General features: G+C 35.3%; 1 protein-coding gene across 6 annotated transcripts in view; it reads right to left on the reverse strand.

Annotated features, from left to right (window-relative positions):
- Window positions 1-15470, reverse strand: part of MANBA (mannosidase beta) — a 129515-nt gene that overhangs the window by 9065 nt on the left and 104980 nt on the right. For 3 of the 6 annotated variants that reach the window (XM_055111666.2, XM_055111668.2, XM_055111669.2), the window contains 2 exons: window positions 12077-12169; window positions 9987-10151 (listed from right to left, as the gene is read on the reverse strand). In XM_055111666.2, coding sequence (XP_054967641.1) covers window positions 9987-10151; window positions 12077-12169 — 258 coding nt within the window. The remainder of the gene's footprint in view (window positions 1-9986; window positions 10152-12076; window positions 12170-15470) is intronic. The other 3 variants (XM_003829957.6, XM_003829958.6, XM_063603844.1) reach the window with 1 other exon arrangement.

Consider the following 15470-nt stretch of genomic DNA (forward strand, 5'->3'; position numbering starts at 1 on the left):
CCGACACATATGAATCACATGCTCTTAGCCTGGAGTTGTGCTGAGGAGGGGCTCATGAATGGACCACTGAGGAGAACCCAGAGATGGTCAGAGCAGCGAGGATTTCAGAGAACAAGAAGGCCTTAGAATAGGGCTGGGGTTTTCACAGAGGAATAAAAAGAATGGTGCATATGGCCACCAAAAGACTAAGTCGAGACGCTTTCCTATAAAAGCAAAAAAGCTCAGATAAAGGTAGAACCTTTAAATAGAGGAAGGCTGACCAGTAAGGAAGTCATAGATGAGGTTATGACTTACATGAGTCACAGCCATCAAATTCCAGAACAGAAGCAAGAAGAAATTGTGGTCAGTCAATAAATATTTAATAAGAACCTGCAGGATATGTTACATACTGAGAATGGTGGGCACCCCTCCCAGAAAAAAATGATACAGCCCACCATATGGAGCTTGTCAGCTTGGGTAGAAGACAGTCCTTCATCAAAGAATCACAGAAAGACATGTAATCATTAAACAGTACCAATGCTAAGTAGATAGAGGTATGCAATGTTACAAGCTCATATGGTGGGGCAATTGGGCAGAGCTGTAGAGTGAGGATTGGCCTAAAAGAAGAGGAATGGGAAAAAGAGAGAGGGCAGAACCTTCCAGAGAGGACAATACGCCATTGGAGGAGGATGCCAGGTCAGCTAAGAACTGAAGGAAGGCCAAGAAGGCCTGAGCACAGGAAGCCGGGAGCAATGGAAGAGAAGCTGGTGAGAATTGCAGGGGCTGGATCTTGGAAGGCCACATGTTGAAGGTGTTGGTGTGCATCTTAAAGGCAAATGGAGGTCACAAAAGGCTTTTGAACTAAAGGGTGATGTGAGCAGATTTACATTTCCAAAAGATGACTGAGACTACTGAAGGAGGAAGGGATTGCAAGGGGGCTAGAGTGGATTTAGGTAGACCATTTAGGCAAGAGATGGTTTTAGCTATGAGCAGACAAAGCAATGTCTTCTCATTCAGGAACCAGACCACTAGGACCACAGCAACAGTAGCTGGAAAAAATGTTCTAAAGCAAGAATCTCACAAAGCAAGCAGCATTGGTGCCACCTCAAAATGACCATGGCCCCTATAAACATTTGAGTTTTCAGTCTCTAAACTATATCAATTTTCAGCATTATCTGCAAGATATATTTATTTCTATATATCCATTCTAACATTAATCTCCTCACTATAAGTTATTTTTTCCTGGTTTAATAGGTAAAACTTATTAGTTCCTTAGAATTTTCAAAATTCGAAAACATTTTAAATGCAAGTAGGATTCCTAACCCTCACTAGCAATGAAAAGAAAAGAGCACAAAGTGGCTCTATCTAGTAGCCTCTCTTACAGGAAATTAGCATGAAAGCATAACCAAGACTCTTTTGTGCTCCAGGCTCTGGCACAGTGCGGTACACTCCACACACAGATGGTACCATGCTAATAACATGGACCTGAATCTATCCAAACCAGTGGGTACCAGTCAAGGCTAATGAATGACACCTTTGTTCATAAAAATGCAGAAGGCTATTGCCCACTAAACTTCTTAAAGGGGTGTTGTACAATCCTAGTTCCCTGGAAAATCTCTAGAACTTCCCCTTCCCCTTTAAAAACTGTACCTATATTTACACATCCATGCATCCTTTCCTAAAAAGGGCAATATTTACACATAAGAGGGATAAATGCTTAGTCATTTTCTAGGTTATCCAGTCCACTGTTAGCAGACAAATGAATTTTAGTTTTAAAAATATGCCTATTTGGCTGGGCGCGATAGCTCATGCCTGTAATCCCAGCACTTTGGGAGGCTGGGGTGGGTGAATCACGAGGTCAGGAGATGGAGATCATCCTGGCTAAAATGGTGAAACCCCGTCTCTACTAAAAATACAAAAAATTAACCGGACGTGGTGGCACATGCCTGTAGTCCCAGCTACTCGGGAGGCTGAGGCAGGAGAATGGCTTGAACTTGGGAGGCAGAGGTTGCAGTGAGCCGAGATCAAACCACTGCACTCCAGCCTGGACAACAGAGTGAGACTCTGTCTAAAAAAAAAGAAAAGAAAAAAAATGCCTATTCTCAGCAGCTTGCTTGATTACACTTATGAAATGAGTCTCCTATGAGAGACAGATGGTATGGTGAGAAGAAATTGGATCAAGATATGAAGACCTAAGTTCCAGTTCCAGCACTGCCACTGGTGGTTGCTAGCTGTCTTCCAAAACCAATATCCCTTTCCTCCAGAGTGACGGAGTTGTAGCTGGACTACATTTTCCAGAAACACACCCCAACCCCTGGGACTTTGAGTAGCCATGTGACTAAGTTCCCTCAATATCTATATCCTTTATTTACTAAAATTATCCCGACACTAAGAATCTTCCAATAAAGCTGTTTTTAAAACCAAGATATAATTCACATACCATAAAATTCATCATTTTAGAGGTTATAATTCATTGGTTTTTAGCACAGTCATAAGGTTGCACAACTCTTTCCACTATCTAATTCCAGAATATTTTCATCACCCCAAAAAGAAACACCATACTGGGAAGCAGTCACTCCCCATCCTCCCCTCTCCCCGGCTTCTGGAAACCACTTAATCTACTTCCTCTGTTCTGGGATTTGCCTATTCTGGACATTTCACATAAATGGAATGATAAAATATGTGGCTTTTGTGACTGGCTTCCTTTTTATTTCTGAATAATATTTTATTGTATGGAGACGCTACATTTTGCTTGTCTATTCGTCAGCTGAAAAATTAGGTTATTTCCCCTTTTTGGCTACTATGAACAATGCTGCTATGAATCTGTGAACAGGTTTTTGCATGAACATATGCTTTCAATTTTCTTGAGTATATATACCTAAGAGTAAAATTGCTGGGTCATATGGCAAACTCTATGTCTAACTTTTTAAGGAATTAACAAACTGTTTACCGCAGCAGCTGAACTATTTTACATTCCCACCAGCAACATATGAGGGTTCCAATTTCTCCACATCCTTGCCAATACTCATTATTTTCCTTTTTTAAAAATTTGTAGATATTGTAGTGGATATAACTGGTATCTCACTGTGGTTTTGATTTGCATTTCTCTAATAACTAATGATGTTTTGGGCATCTTTCTATGTGTTTACTGGTCATTTTCTTTAAAGAAGTGTTTATTCAAAGCCTTTACCAATTTTTCAGTTGGGTTGTCTTTTTCACTATTGAGTTCTAAGAGTTCTTTATATATTCTGGATGCTGGATCCCTATCAGACATATGGTTTGTAAATTTTTTCTTTCATTCTGGGGATTATCTTTTCATTTTCTCGATAGTGTCTTTTGCCATACAAAAGGTATTTTTGTTTTCTGTTTTTGATGACATACAATTTGCCTATTTTTTCTTTGGTTAATTTATTTGATGGCAAATTTAAGAAACTGTTACCTAACCAAAAGCCATAAAATTTATACCTATGTTTCCTTCTAAGAGTTTTATAGTTTTAGCTATTACATATAGATCTTTGATCCATTTTGAGTTAATTTTTGTATATGGTATGAGGTAGTGGTCTGAATTTATTCTTTTGCATGTGGATATCCAATTGTTCCAGCACCACTTGTTGAAAACATGATTCTTCCTCCCATTTTATTCTTTTTACCATTTGGAATGCAAATTAGTACAGCCATTATGCAAAACAGTATGGAGGCTTCCCAAACTATTAAAAATAGAACTACTATATGATCCAGCAGTCCCACTACTGTGTATCTATCCAAAGGAAATGAAATCAGTATGTTGAAGAGATATCCACACTCCCATGTTCATTACAGCATTATTTACAATAGCCAAGATATGAAATCAACAGATGAGTACATAAAGAAAATGTGATACATTCACACAATAGAATACGATCCAGCCTTAAAAATAAAGGAAATCCTGTCAGTTGTGACAACCTGGAAGAAACTGGAGGACATCATGTTAAGTGAAATAAGTCAGGCACAGAAAAACAAATACTACATGATCTCACATATACATGGAATTGAAAAAAGTTAAACTCATAGAAGCAGAGAGTAGAATGGTGGTTACCAAGGGCTGGATGGGGGAAAGAGGAAGTACCAAGGAGATGCTGGTCAATGAATACAAAATTTCAACTAGGAGAAATAAGTTCAAGAGATCTATTGTACAACATGGTAACTATAATTAATAATGTATTGTATATTTGCAAATTGCTAACAGGGTAGATTTTAAGTGTTCTCACTACAAAAAAGATAAGTATGTGAAGCAATGCATATGTTTAATAGCTTGAATTAACCATTCCATAATGTACACATATACCAAAACATCATGTTGTACACCACAAATATATATTTTTAATTTATCAATTAAAATAAAGAAATATTAATTTTTTTAAAAAAAGAAAATCAGTTGACCATAAATGTATATTCGTTTCTGGAGTCTCAATTTTATTGAATCAATCTATTATATATACCTTGTCTTTTGTCATTACCACACTGTCCTGATTACTACAGCTTTGAAGTAAGTTTTAAAATCTTTTTTTCAACAGTATAAGATTTGTCAAATGCTTTTTCTTCATTTATTGAGATGATCATGTATATTTTTTCTTTCTTTACTAATATGGTTTATTACACTGATTAACTTTCATATGTCGAATCAATCTTGCATTCCTGGGATATTTCCCACATAGTTATGGTATATAATCCTTTGTATATGCTGCTGGATTTGGATTGATACCATTTTATTGAGGATTTTTTTCTGTCTACATTCACAAATGATATGAGTCTGTAGGTTGCTTTTCATGAGATATGTTTGTCTGGTTTTGGTATCACGGTAATGTTGGCTTCACAGAATGAGTTAAGTGTTTCCTCCTCTTATTACTAATTTTTTTAGAGAGTTAATGAGGGGTTTCTTTTAATTCTTCTTTACACATTCTTAGAATTCACTAGTGAAGCCATCTGGTCCTGGATTTTTCTTTTTACGGGAAGGTTTTTTTGTTTGTTTGTTTTTGTTTTTTAACTAACTCAATCTCCTTAGTTGTTATAGGGCTATTAAGATTTTCTATTTCTTCTTGATTCAGTTTTCATGGGTTGTTTCTCTAGGAATTCATCCATTTCATCTAAATTATCTGATTTGTTGCCATATAATTGTGTATATATTCTCTTATCACCTTATTTATTTTGGTAAGGTGAGTAGTAATATTTCCTCTTTCATTCCTGACTTAGTAATTCAAGTGTCCTCTCTTTTTTCTGGGCCAGTCTAGCTAAAGGTTTGTCAATTTTGTTGATCTATTCAAAGAACTAACTTTTGACTTCATTGGTTTTCTCCAGTGTTCTAATGAGGTCTTTATTTAATGTGCCAAATTTCTGATGCCCACTTTACTTAATTGCTGAAAATTACTGTTAACAATTTAACCAAACACCATTATCGCAACTGTGAAGGGATAGAATATTACAGTTTAAAAAGCAGAAACCCTACTCCATTCATTGCCCTGAGTCCTTAGGCAAAATATTTAACTTTTCTGAGACTCTGTTTCCTCATGTATGAAATGGAAAGAGTGATATGGGTGTCTGGAGATAATGTAAAAATTAAATGATAAGATTTACAAAGCAGTTCATGACCCAGGACCAGGCATTTAGTAGATACCCAAAGAATGCTACATATTTGCTTGATTATTCAATTACATGATGCCTATACAAACTCCTAATATATAATACACAATGTTAGTGGTCATTCTTTCATTCCCCTCCTTTGCCCACCCCACTCTCATCTTAAAAGCTCAGTATGACCTGGATCTTCCATCGTGTCTCAGTGCTACTTACCAAACAAATAACCATTCCAGGGCAGCAGGTATCATCAAAACCTGGGCCTACAGCATCACCTACCTTTTGTCCGAGTTCTTATGATCAAGTTACTTACAGCACAGGAAGATAAAATGGGCCTCTAAAGAAAATGAGTTTCTCAAGAACATCCCCAAGCCATCATTAGATATTCAATAGACACATGAAGAATAAACAAAAGCACTAGAAAAGGCTGTAAGCTAAGGGCTTGGTAATTAATGTCCTTGGCCTGGCCTGCTCTCTTAGTGGCCAATAAGAGGCCGTGCTGGTAGAGTAAGACGCTCAAAAGTTAGTTTAGATATGTTCATTTGGATAGTTGGTCCTCAAACTAGAGAGTGAGATCTATCTAACATAGCTAAAGAGGGTGTGCTCACATATATGGGCTATTGGGAATACAATATAACAGGGCAAGGGGGAGAGTAAAAGGTAAGGCAAGATTATCCTGGAATACTAGGAGAATTAAAGAGGCAGGAGCCCATAGGGATATCTTAGACAAAGAGAAGATAGGGAAGGATCCAAACGTGAAGAAATTTACTGGACAGTTTTCTCAGCTAAGACTTTGCTGACAGTTGCAAATATTCCTTAATTAATAAATCGTCTAAAAAGTGGCACATAGGCAAGCACTCCGTTCTTCAGAACAGTATGACAGACTATGAGAAAAAGAACAGGGGTTGGAGTAGGAACATAGAAAATGGAACAGAGAAGGGTTTTATTTCTAATACACAGATTAAAGAGGACTGTTCTAAAATCAAAGTAACAAGGAAAAACCCTAAAACCCTAACATTTTCTGTCTGTATTTCAGTCAAGAAAATCTGACACTGAAAATAAAACAAAATAATCATAACCCTGATTTCTTTCATCACAGATCGCATCTAGTATGTTGGAAAGTGCCAAGGTAGACACTAACAAGCCACACGAGGACAAGTCCAATTCCGAGCCAAAGCCTGAGAGGACACTAGTGCTAAATTCTCAGACAAAACCATCACCAACAAAAACTGGCAACAAATAACTCCACTTGCATGCCCAGTTCCTAACTATGGACCTTGAATGCTGATAAGTTCAGAAAAGAAAAATTATTTCTATCAGTTCTTGGAATATAATTTTGAGGAAAAGAATAAAGTTAGAGTAATAAACAGCTGGAAGGAGGAAATCCAGCATAAAAAACAATAGCAGAAAAGTCTCTTATACACACACACACACACAAATAATAATCAGCCTATTTTATATATCAGAACACTTTAACAGAGTATTATCTGTGGAAAACTTGAAAGATAAAGTGCAACACTTTTCAAGGGACAGATACCAACATTGCCTTTAACCTTGTGTTCTGGTAAGTTCATGAATTACATATAACCCTGGCAAAACTTTCCTAACCTATAAGATTATGATTGAAACATTAAAATTCTCCTAATCATTTCATCACCTTCTAAAAAAGATTATTCTTTCAGCTTACAGTTTTCTGCTTTAGTTTCTATCATGGGGTTTGTGTTTTCATACAGGAGAAAACTGATGAAGGTGTGAGCATGAGTTTGGATTAAAATTCATACATTTTTAGATACTAAGATAGGAAAATTTAACTGCGATTATGTTTTTAAAAATTTCCTATCTACTTCAGATCAACTTTATTATTGGGATTAGGCTTTTACCTCCTCTCTAAGAACTTTAAACAAGTATGGCAAAACTAGCAGGTAAATAAACAGTGACTTTAATGGAGTCTTAAGTGTGGTCACAGGTTCATGAACTAAAATAGGCGAATGAAAAAAGTAAAATGAAAACATTATCCAAAATTCAGTTTGGCAGTTTCTTAAAAAAATACACATAAATGTGTTATATAACTCAGAAATTCCATTTCTACCCTTTGAAAAGGAAATCTATGTCCATACGAAGATTTGTATATGAGTATTCCTAACAGCATTATTCATAATAGCCAAAAATTGGAATACGATATAACAAATGTCCAGCAACAGATGAACCTGACGAATGGATAAGCAAAATGTGTATAACCATAAAACTGAATAGTATTTGGCAAGAAAAAGGACATGAACTACATGCTATAACATGGATGATCTTCAAAACCTTTATGCTAGGTGAAAGAAGCCAGATGCAAAAGATCACATATTGTATAATTCCATTTATATAAAATGTTGAGAAAAGTAAAATCTATAGAGACAGAAAATAGATTTATGTTGTCTTGCAGCTGGAGGTGGGAAAGGGGAGTGACTGTAAATGGGTACAAGGGATCTTTTTAGAATGACAGAAATATTCTAAAATTGGATCATAGTGATGGTTGCACCACTCTATAAATATCACTTAACTGTACCCTTAAGATGTGTGAATTTTATGATATGTCCATCAAAACTTGATAGAACTGTTTTTAAAATCCAGCAAGGTGCATGCCATAACATTCACAAATCTTTTGATACATGCATACATCCGTGTGACTACCACTCACATCAAGATAGAAAACAGAAAGTTCTCTTGTACCCCTTCCTAATCATTGCTCACACCCTCCTCCACAAGAGTAGTTAATACTACTTTGCTCTCTATCATCTTGATTGTTTTTTTTTCTAATCTGTACTTTTTTCTATAATATACTTAAATTTCAATATAAAAGAAATCAGTACAGTTATGTATCCTTTCATGTCTGGTTTCTTTTACTCAATGTAATACCTGCGAGACTCATCCAAGCTGATGCTGATTATCAGTAGTTTATTCTTTTTTTATTGCTGTGGAGTATTCCACTGTACGAATATACTACAATTTGTTTATAAATTCTCCTGTTAAAGGATATTTAGGTTGTTTCTACTTTGGGGCTATTGTGAATAATGCTGCTATGAACATTATTTGAGATATCCATTGGTGGACATATTAACTCATTTTTCCTAGGTGCATAGCTAGGAGCAGAAATACTGATTCAAAAGGGAAGCAAACATTTAGCTTAGGTAGAAACTGCCATAAAATTTTCCAAAGTGGTTAAACAAATTTAAACTCCTACTAACAATGTCTAAAATTTCCAGCTGTCTCGCTTCCTCACCAGCAGTTGTTATTATCAATCTTTTTAATTTTAGCCATTCTGCTGGGTGTGTAGGGGTATACTGGTATGGCTTTAATTTGCATGTTCTTGATTTAAAACAAGATTGGGCACATTTTCATATATTTATTGACGCTTTGGATATCTTCTTTGGTGAAGCTCCTGTTCAAGATTTTTGTCCATTTTTAAATAGATTGTCTGACTTTTTCTTATTGCTTTATTCTGGATACAAATCTTTTTATCAAATATATGAATTAAAACTATTGGTCCCCAATTTGTGGCTTGCCTTTTCTCTCTCTTAATGGTGTTTTTTATACTTAAGGGTGTCCATAATTTCAATGGAGTATAATTTATCAATACTTTCTTTTCTAGTTAGTGCTTTTTATGTTCTATATAAAAACTCTTACCTATCCCAAAATCATGAAGCTATTCCATGTTTTCTCGAAGCTTTATTGTAGTACCTTTCATATTTGAGTCTTCAGTCATTGGTCAAATGAAGTTTCTAAAATTTATTTCTATTTTTTAGAGATAGGGTTCTTGACATTTTGCCCAGGCTGGTCTCAAACTCCTAGGCTCAATCAATCCTCCCACCTCAGCCTCCCAAGTAGTTGGGACTACAGGTGTGTGCCACCATGCTCAACAATCAAATTAACTTGTATATGGAGTCAAGTTCATTTCTTTTCCCGTAAAGGTATCCACGTGATTCACCACTGTTTATTGATAAAATGATTGTTCTCATACTCAATTGTGGTGGCATCACAGCCATAAATCAGGTGTCCATATTATACAGCGATCTGTTTCTGGACTCTATTGTGTTCCATTGTTCTATTTTATCCTTGGGAAACGGCACTGTCTTAATTACTAAACCTTTAGAGCAATCTTGAAGTAGAGAATATTTTCATACACAATTTATTTCAGAATTTTGTGAGCTGTTTTTGTAAGAGAGGCAAATGCCAAAAATGAACTATTTCATGTCCTATGTGTCATCATATATATTCTTTGAAGAAAATAAATTCCTTAACCAGTGGAATGAAAACCTGAATATTTTTCACCATATATGGCCTACAAAATCTACATAATCTCTTACATTAATTGCAGGAACCTGTTCAATCCTAGAATGAAAACAACTTACCTGAGTAAGGTAGATGGTATCTTTAAATGTGCGTAATGGATCTGTGCTTTGGGGGAGTTTGAAATGAAGTCCAGCCTGATAAAGCATTTGTTTATTACCACCTTCGTGATGTTGTCGATGAAGTGAAAACTTGCTATTGAAAGACCAGTCCTCTGTAGACGAGACCTTTCAAATAAAGAATAAGAATTAGAAATCTGAAAGTTGGCAGTAAAACTACTTTTCTATAAGTTCCTGACAAACCTGGAAAGTATCCTAAACACTAGAAAAGACCTCGAGGTTTGTTCTGTGGCTCCAGTTTCATAAATGTTTTGCCATCCTACTTGTTGCCAGTGAAGGACTAGCCTTGTGGAAAGTGGAATCACAAAACCAGGGTTTGGTACATATATCCTCCCTTCCTCCAACTAAGAAAGTTATATTTTGGTGTTTCTCTTAAGACTCTTGTTTTATCAAAACATATTCCTGGTTTTTGAAACATTCACTATATGTATTTTTAAACATCATTTTATCTACTTAGGTAAACATTTTATCTAGTATTCGTTTGTCAAAACTTAATAGAATGCAATCAACACTGTTAAAACTGTCACAATTCTTAAATAGGAATAAAACACCTATTACACTATAATAGGAATATTATGAGAGTAGATGCTTTAGCACTTACACTGTTCACTTGTTTCTCAGTGATTACTAAGTGAAACTGATATACATATGTTTAATTTTTATATAGTTGAAGACACAAACCAAATAATGTTACTTCTCTCCCCTAAAAAATCAATTTTTTATTGTTTAAGCCAGGCCCAAATTATAGGATCTTTATTTTATCCCCTAACTTACAGGATCTTTCTTTTGTCATCAGCTCAAATTAAAAAACAAAGTAAAAAAACTCACATATGTTGGAGTATACTGTCTACAAAAAAAGAGAAGCAATAATTCTGGCGTCTAGGCCTATAATTTAATGCACTGTTAGCATTTAAGAAAGAAGACAATTGCTGGCTACATCTGAAAATATCCAGAGTTTTAATTCAAGTTACACAGACTTTGAAAAAACATACTCTGCCCCTCCACCCAAAAACCTGAAAATTAAAAAAGCTTAATCCCTGTTCATAAAGTGTGACTTCTCATTCCCAGTAATCAAGCAACACATGGGCCCATTACCTTAAAAGGAAAAGGTTATTCTTCAGGAACTGATTCATACCCAAATATAAGAAACGTACACTAGCCATATTAAATTTGGAAGTTTTTCCTAATTATAGATGTTTTTCCAAAATGCCACCACCAGAATTAAATAATGCTAACTACTCCTATTATGTATTTAAAGGAGAGATTCACATTGACAATCATCTTGTACACATTTTAAATGCACATCCTTTATCAATAGTCTTCCTTGGCTTCCTCCTCTTAATTTATTTTATTTATGTTTATTATTTTTAATTGACACAATAAGTGTACACATTTATGGGGTACCGTGTTATAATTTGATACATGTATACAATGTATAAGGATCAAATCAGGCTAATAAGCAAATTCATCACCTCAAACATTTATCATTTCTTTGTGTTGGGAACACTCAAAATTATCTCTTCTAGCTATTTGAAAATATACAATAAATTATTATTAACTATAGTTACCCCAAAGTGCTATAGAACACTAGAACTTATTCTTCCCATCTAGCTATACTTTTGTATCAATTAACCAACCTCTATTGTCCCTCCCCGGCAACCCTTCCACCCTCTAGTAATCACTATTCCACTCTACTTCTTTGAGCTGAACTTTTTTAGCTTTCACATTGGAGTGTCCTTCCTCCTTTTCAAAGTCTGAAATATACCTTTGGGCCATGCAGCCTTCTTATTTGTAATAATTTGAATCTATCCCATAATCAGTAAACCTGATCTTTAGTTACGTGGGAGGCTTTCTACCTTCTTATAACTATGGTGTGAAAATCTTTCAAATTTCAGCTATAATAATATTACCAGAAAGAACTGGAAAGGGCCAGACAAAGTTCTAATTACTTTAAGAATATTAACTTTTTTAAAAAAAAGAATATTAACTTATTTAGTACTCATAAAAACCCGGCCAGATGCAGTGTTTCACACCTGTAATCCCAGCACTTTGGGAGGCTGAGGTGGGAGGATTGCTTGAGCCCAGGAGTTCAAGACCAGCCTGGACAACATGGTGAGACCCCATCTCTACAAAAGAAAAATAAAAAATTAGCCTGGTGTGGTGGCACATGCCTGTAGTCCCAGCTACTTGGGAGGCTAAAGTGGGATGATTGCTTGAGCCCACGAGTTTGAGGCTGCAGTGAGCTGTGATCATGCCACTGCACTCCAGCCTGGGTGACACAGCTAGACCCTCTCTCAAAACAAAAAACAAAACAAACTCTATGAGTAGGTACTATTATCACCACATTTTACAGATGTGAAAACTAGGCACAGAAAGGTTAGATAACTTGTTCAGTATCCAAATCTAATGCAGTCTAGCTCCAGTCCCTAGTTCATTAAACCCAGAAGGATCTGAAGAAAATCAAACTGTCATACAAATCATATGGTTAAAATGGACTATACTAAAGGTAAATAGTTTACATTTCATGGGCTCTCACTGTGTCAGGTAGAGTGCTGAGTGCTTCACACACACACAAGGTATTTACTACCATTAACGCCAATTTACAGATGAGGAAACTGAAATTCAGAAAGATTAAATAATCTGTCCAAGATGATACAGATAATGAATGGCAGCTGTCATATTCAATACAGTTCTGTTTATTCCAAAGCCCAAACTTTTAATCACCGTGCAATATTGATAATCACATGTTAAAATTATATTTTATGAAAAATCAATGTATCCCAAATTAAAGAGATATGTTTTAATCAAGTTGTTGAATACATGAAAGAGCTTCTAAATAAAAGAGCCAAAGTTTTATTTAGTTGTTCTTTTGGTTTATTTTATTTTCCCAATCACCTATTTAAATTCTCAACTAAGCAGTGTAGCCTAAAAAAAGATGAGTAAATCAAGAGATAACAAATGATTCATAATGAGCAGCACTTATCCTCAACTTTTTCTATTTTAAAATATAGTGTTTATTATCTCTGAACATCATCAGGCATTTCACAAAAATATGGGATAAAAATAATTCCATTATTTGAAGGAGGCCAGTAGAAATTATCATAGATTTAAGGAAAAGGTTTAGCAATTTCTAACACTAATCCTTCTAAAGCGTGGTGAAAAGAAAATCTATCAGCTCTGGAGACAGAGAGTAAGTTTGAACTCTGCTTTGCCTGAGGCCCAAAAGGAAATCAAAGCACTGCAGGGTGGGAGATCTATCTGTGACCTCTTGCAGTACTTTGATTTCCCCCTGGGTCTCAAAGTGGAGTGGGTAGATTGTTGTCGAATTAAAGAATGAGTACGTGGTACATAGCAGTTATTCAGTAAATATTCTTGCTTCCTTCATTCCTTCCTTCCCATTCTCAACACTTGTTCCTACCTGCGTCAGGATACTGAACTTCATCCTCCTTCACTCTGAAACAACAGTATTCCCAAAAGACTAGCCCCACAATTTGGGAGCAATTAAAAAAGGGTGTATGGAATTTCACAACGTATATATGTTTCAAAACATCACGTAGTACACAATAAATATATACAATTTTTCGTTAATTAATTTTTTAATTTTAAAAAACCAAAGGTAGAGCTAAGGTTATGACATCATTAAAGTTAAAAGTACAATGTAACTTCAATGTGTATAAGCAAATTATAGTTGTGTTCAGGTAGTGAAATTGAAAAAGATTTTGAAATTGTCTTAAAAGACTTTTTTTTTGGTTACTTTACACAACTGATGCAGGGGGAGCAAAATCACATAATCATTTCAATAGATGAAGAAAAAGCACTTGAAAAATGCAACATTCTTTCATGATATAAGCACTCAGCTAACTAGAAATAAAAGGGACCTTCCTTGACCTTATAAAGGACATCTACTAAAAATCTATTGTCAATATAACACTAAATGGTAAAACATTGAAATGTACTCCCTAAGAAAAAGAACAACTCAAGGATATCCCGTCTTCCCACTCATTTTCTACATTGTATGAAAAGTTCTAGCCAGGGAAATTAAGAAAATGAAATAAAAGGCTTCCAGATTGGAAAGGAAGAAGTAATATTATTAATATCTCTATTTATAGATGACATGATCTTATATATAGAAAATGCTAAAGAATATCCTCCAAAATATTATTAGAGCTAATAAATGAGATCAGCCACTTTGTAGGATTCAAGCGCAATATACAAAAATCATCTGTATTTTTACACGTTAGCAATGAACAACCTAAAAATGAAATTAAGAAAATAATTTATTTACAATAGCATCAGGAAGAATAAAACACTTAGGAAAAAGTAAACCAAAGAAGCATAAGACTGGTACACTGAAAACTACAGTGTTGAAAGAAATTAAAGAAGACCTCCCATGTTCATGTATCAGAAGATTTAATATTACTAGATGGCAATACTCACGAACTGATCAACAGATTCAACATAATCTCTATCAAAATCCCAGCTAGCTTTTCTGCAGAAATTGGCAAATAGATCCCAAGACTCATTTGGAAGTGCAAGCCACCCAGGATAGTAAAAAGAAATCTTGAAAAAAAGAACAAAATTCGTGGACTCACACTTCCTAATGTCAAAACTTACTACGAAGCTATAGTAATCAAGACAGTGCATAGTGACATGAAATATGCCACTGGAACAGAATTGAGAATTCAGAAATAAACCCTAACTTTTATGGTCAATTGATTTTCAGGGCCAAAAGAATTTAATGGGGGAAATAACAGTGTTTTTAATACATGCTATTGGAAAAACTGGCTATACACATGCAGAAGAATGAATCTGAACTCCTACCTTCTACCATACATAAAAAATAACCCAAAATGATCATAGACTTGAATGCAAGAGCTAAAACTATAAAATTCTTAGAAGACAACACAGAAATAAACCTTTGCCATTTGGGGTGAGGCAATGATTTCTCAGATGCAACACCAAAAAGAACAGATTGGTAAGTAAAACATCATCAAAATTTAAATTTTTTGTGCTGTAAGTGATACCATCAATGTGAATAAGGTGACAACCCACAGACTGGGAGAAAATATTTGCAAATCATATACCTAATAAAATCTTATAGCCAGAATATATTTTTTTAATTTTCATAATTCAATAAAATAAAGACAAATAATTTTAAAATGATCAGGCCATGCATAGTGGCTCACACGTGTAAGCCCAGCACTTTGGGAGCCCGAGGTAGGCGGATCACTTGAGCTCAGGAGTTCCAGACCAGCCTGGATGATTTGGTGAAACTCCGTCTCTATAAAAAATACAAAAATTAGCTGGGTGTGGTGGCACACACTTGTAGTCCCAGCTTCTTGGGGATGCTGAGGCAGGAGGATTGCTTCAGCCTGAGAGGTCAAATCTGCAGTGAGCCCTGACCACTCCACTGCACACCAGCCTGGG

This window comes from Pan paniscus, chromosome 3, assembly GCF_029289425.2.
Source record: "Pan paniscus chromosome 3, NHGRI_mPanPan1-v2.0_pri, whole genome shotgun sequence".
In the NCBI taxonomy this organism is placed as follows: Eukaryota; Metazoa; Chordata; class Mammalia; order Primates; family Hominidae; genus Pan; species Pan paniscus.